This window comes from Propithecus coquereli, unplaced genomic scaffold (genome assembly GCF_000956105.1).
Source record: "Propithecus coquereli isolate 6110/MARCELLA unplaced genomic scaffold, Pcoq_1.0 Scaffold103, whole genome shotgun sequence".
NCBI lineage: Eukaryota > Metazoa > Chordata > Mammalia > Primates > Indriidae > Propithecus > Propithecus coquereli.
Genome location: NW_012134192.1, coordinates 3,030,313 through 3,033,220, shown reverse-complemented (window position 1 = coordinate 3,033,220; position 2,908 = coordinate 3,030,313). Strand labels below are relative to the sequence as shown.

Sequence of the window (2,908 nt, the reverse complement as noted above, 5' to 3'; positions counted from 1 at the left end):
TAATATTGAAGAAAATAAGAAATGAATGCAGGATTAGAAAAACATAGATAAATATGCCTTTTATTTTGTATTCTTTGTGAGCATTTTTCAAGATTCAGTTTAAATCATTCTATCTTTTCTTGATAGCTTTGTTTTTATTTATTTGGGGTTTAGTGGTATAGCTCTTCCTGAGGCTTATAAGAACTGAGGCTTAGGTTTAATGCTCTGCAAATCAATTTCATGTAAAAAAAATATTAATCTTGAAAGTAGCATCTTCCTACCTTACTCTGAGGTACCTGCATATTATAAACAACATTATTTAATTTTTTTTGCATTTAGATAGTAACTTTCTTTTTGTTACTCAACATCTCTTTTCTACTTGTAATATTCCATTTAATGTAAATGTGAGCTTAAGGCAGAAAAGTAATATTCAAGGAATTGCGAAAATCAGAATCTGTAGGCCTTTTCTAAATCAGGAATTCACAATTTAAAAACTATTAGTTTAATTTGAATTCTGCATTTGGATACTCTTTAGTAATGCATATGTTAAATTAGTACAGAAATGTCTTAAATGACATTCCAGTTTGATTTGGAAATGTGTGTCAATTAGAACATTATTTAATTACAGGGGGAGAGACCAAGAGAGAGTAAAGGTATACATTGGCCTCATGTAGTATTTCAAAGTCCACATTTTGACACAGTGGATATAAAATCTAGATTTGAAACCAGAAAAACTACATTATACTATTGAACTTCTCAAAGTCAATTTTTCTCACCTTACTATTTCCTCTGGGTAACAATTGTTAACACTGTTGATGTATTCTTGAAGGAGAGAACCAGGTTCTGCTTTTATCTCTTGAACCTTTTTAAGTCCACCACTTGTCACAAAGAGTCGCCGAGCTTTGCTATCATGTGGCAGCACCTTGAAAAGTGAGGCACATAAAGATGTCAGCTTTTCTTTTCCAAATTAGATTATTACTGTTGAAAAGCAGTAACGTATCTGAGAAAATGTAAAGGACAATTTATGCCCAATATACCTATAACATAATGAGCCAAAATCTGCTAATGACTTGAAGTGGAATACACTCTTTTTAGAAATGTATTAACTTCTTATGTTGTGAAGATGAAATAAAGGCAATGAACATAGGCAAAGGCAATGGAGATCCACTCATAAATGTAAAACCTAAAGCCCACATCCATTCAAGGTGTCTCCACCACCTACAAAATGGAACGGCAAGCTCCCCAACAAGGCACAAAGAGTCCTCTGGGACCCAGCTCATAAATACCTCTCCAGCCACCCACCTTACCCACCATCGACATCCTAAATTTTGTTTTGATAACATCAAAGCATGCATGCTGTGCCATTTCTTGCCTTTGCCCATGCTGTTTCCTCTTCCTAAAATGTCCTTCCACACTCCACAAACTCCCCCTTTTGCTTGGTTAACTCGTAGTCATTTTTTAAGACTTTTTAGCTCAAGTGTTACCTCCTTTAAGAAACCTCTGGGACACTTCCATCCTCTCATCCCTGGATAAGTTGAGTCCTTTTCTTCTCTCATAGCCTTCTGTCAACGACTATCAGTGCACTTATCACAATATTTTAGTTATCCATTTATATGTCTGTCATACATAAATGTCATTGAAGGTGGAAACTATACATTCATTAGTCATTCAATTCCCTCTTGCCTGGTGCCTAATAGATACTCCACAGATGTGTAACAAATCAATGAATGTACTAAACAGCAGGCAGAGAAAGGAGATTGAGAAGATGTTAAAGATACCGAAGAAGAATCAGGAAAGTAAGGAATCAACAAATCCAAGGGAAGATTTTTAAAAGCAACCAACCAGAACTAAAAATAATTAATAGGGTGCTGAAGAATTAAGTAAAGGCAGTTGCATGTAAGATGCAAAGTTGAAGTCAGATTAACAGCAGTTAAGGAAAACATCAGAAATAAAGTCAAGTCAAACTTAAAAATTTCAGAAACAGAAGAGAAGGCAATCAGTAGGTTGAGAGCAAGCTGGGATAGAACTAAAGGTTACAGGTGTTTCAGATTTTGTTCTGAGGATCGAGGAGACTTGAGTATGTTTGTGTGTGGAGAGGAAAAAGCCAATGAAGATGAAGAAAGGTACTATGCAAGACCGACCAGACGAGGATGGTCCTGGGGAGAGGATGGGCCCACAATGTGGGAATTCCTGCTCTCTTCCTTGGTCACTGCTGCTATTCCCTCTGACAGAAACACCCCTTCTCCCCCCTTCATCTTGTCCTTTCTTCAAGGACCAGCTCTTTTCCCCTGTACTTCCTCCACTGAAGCCCTTTCTGAATACCTCAGACTACATTCACTCACTCCTTCTTAAAAAAAAAAAAAAAGGTTTATTATGAAGTCCAGAACATTGAAGTGCTTTCTGTTTTGTCTGCTCTCCTCAGCTAGATTATAAATTTACTTGAAGAACTACTTTGTATTATTCTCTTTTGTCCATTCCCCAATGCTTAAAAGTACAGGGTACCTGTAGGCATTTAACAAATAACTAAAACTACAAAAGGATCTTGCTAATAGAATGGCAATACGAATCAACTGGACAACGAAAGACTGCACTAGTATGTATTTCTAAAAAATGGAATAGCCATAGATCAGAGTTTTTTTCCTTTCCTCTCTGCAGGACTTGAATAGATCAGTTCTAAATATTTTGTTTGGCTGGGAGAATTTTCATTACTTCTTATCTCTATCCCTAGCCACATTAATATCTTTTCACCTTCTGCCTTGCTTTCTCACCTCTTTTTAGTGTTTTGGTATCCTTAGATTAAGAAAATATTCCTGAAGGCACATTAAAAGAGTACATGATACAGGATACTGTCTTTATTTTACCTTGGCTATCTAACTTTCACAAATCCTACTGACTTTATTTACTTATTTTGAACTCAACATAGGTTAGT

General features: G+C 35.9%; 1 protein-coding gene across 1 annotated transcript in view; it reads right to left on the bottom strand.

Moving 5' to 3' along the window:
* Positions 1-2,908, bottom strand: part of SPAG6 (sperm associated antigen 6) — a 109,756-nt gene that overhangs the window by 34,328 nt on the left and 72,520 nt on the right. Inside the window, exon 9 of the mRNA XM_012644168.1 lies at positions 756-901. Coding sequence (XP_012499622.1) covers positions 756-901 — 146 coding nt within the window. The remainder of the gene's footprint in view (positions 1-755; positions 902-2,908) is intronic.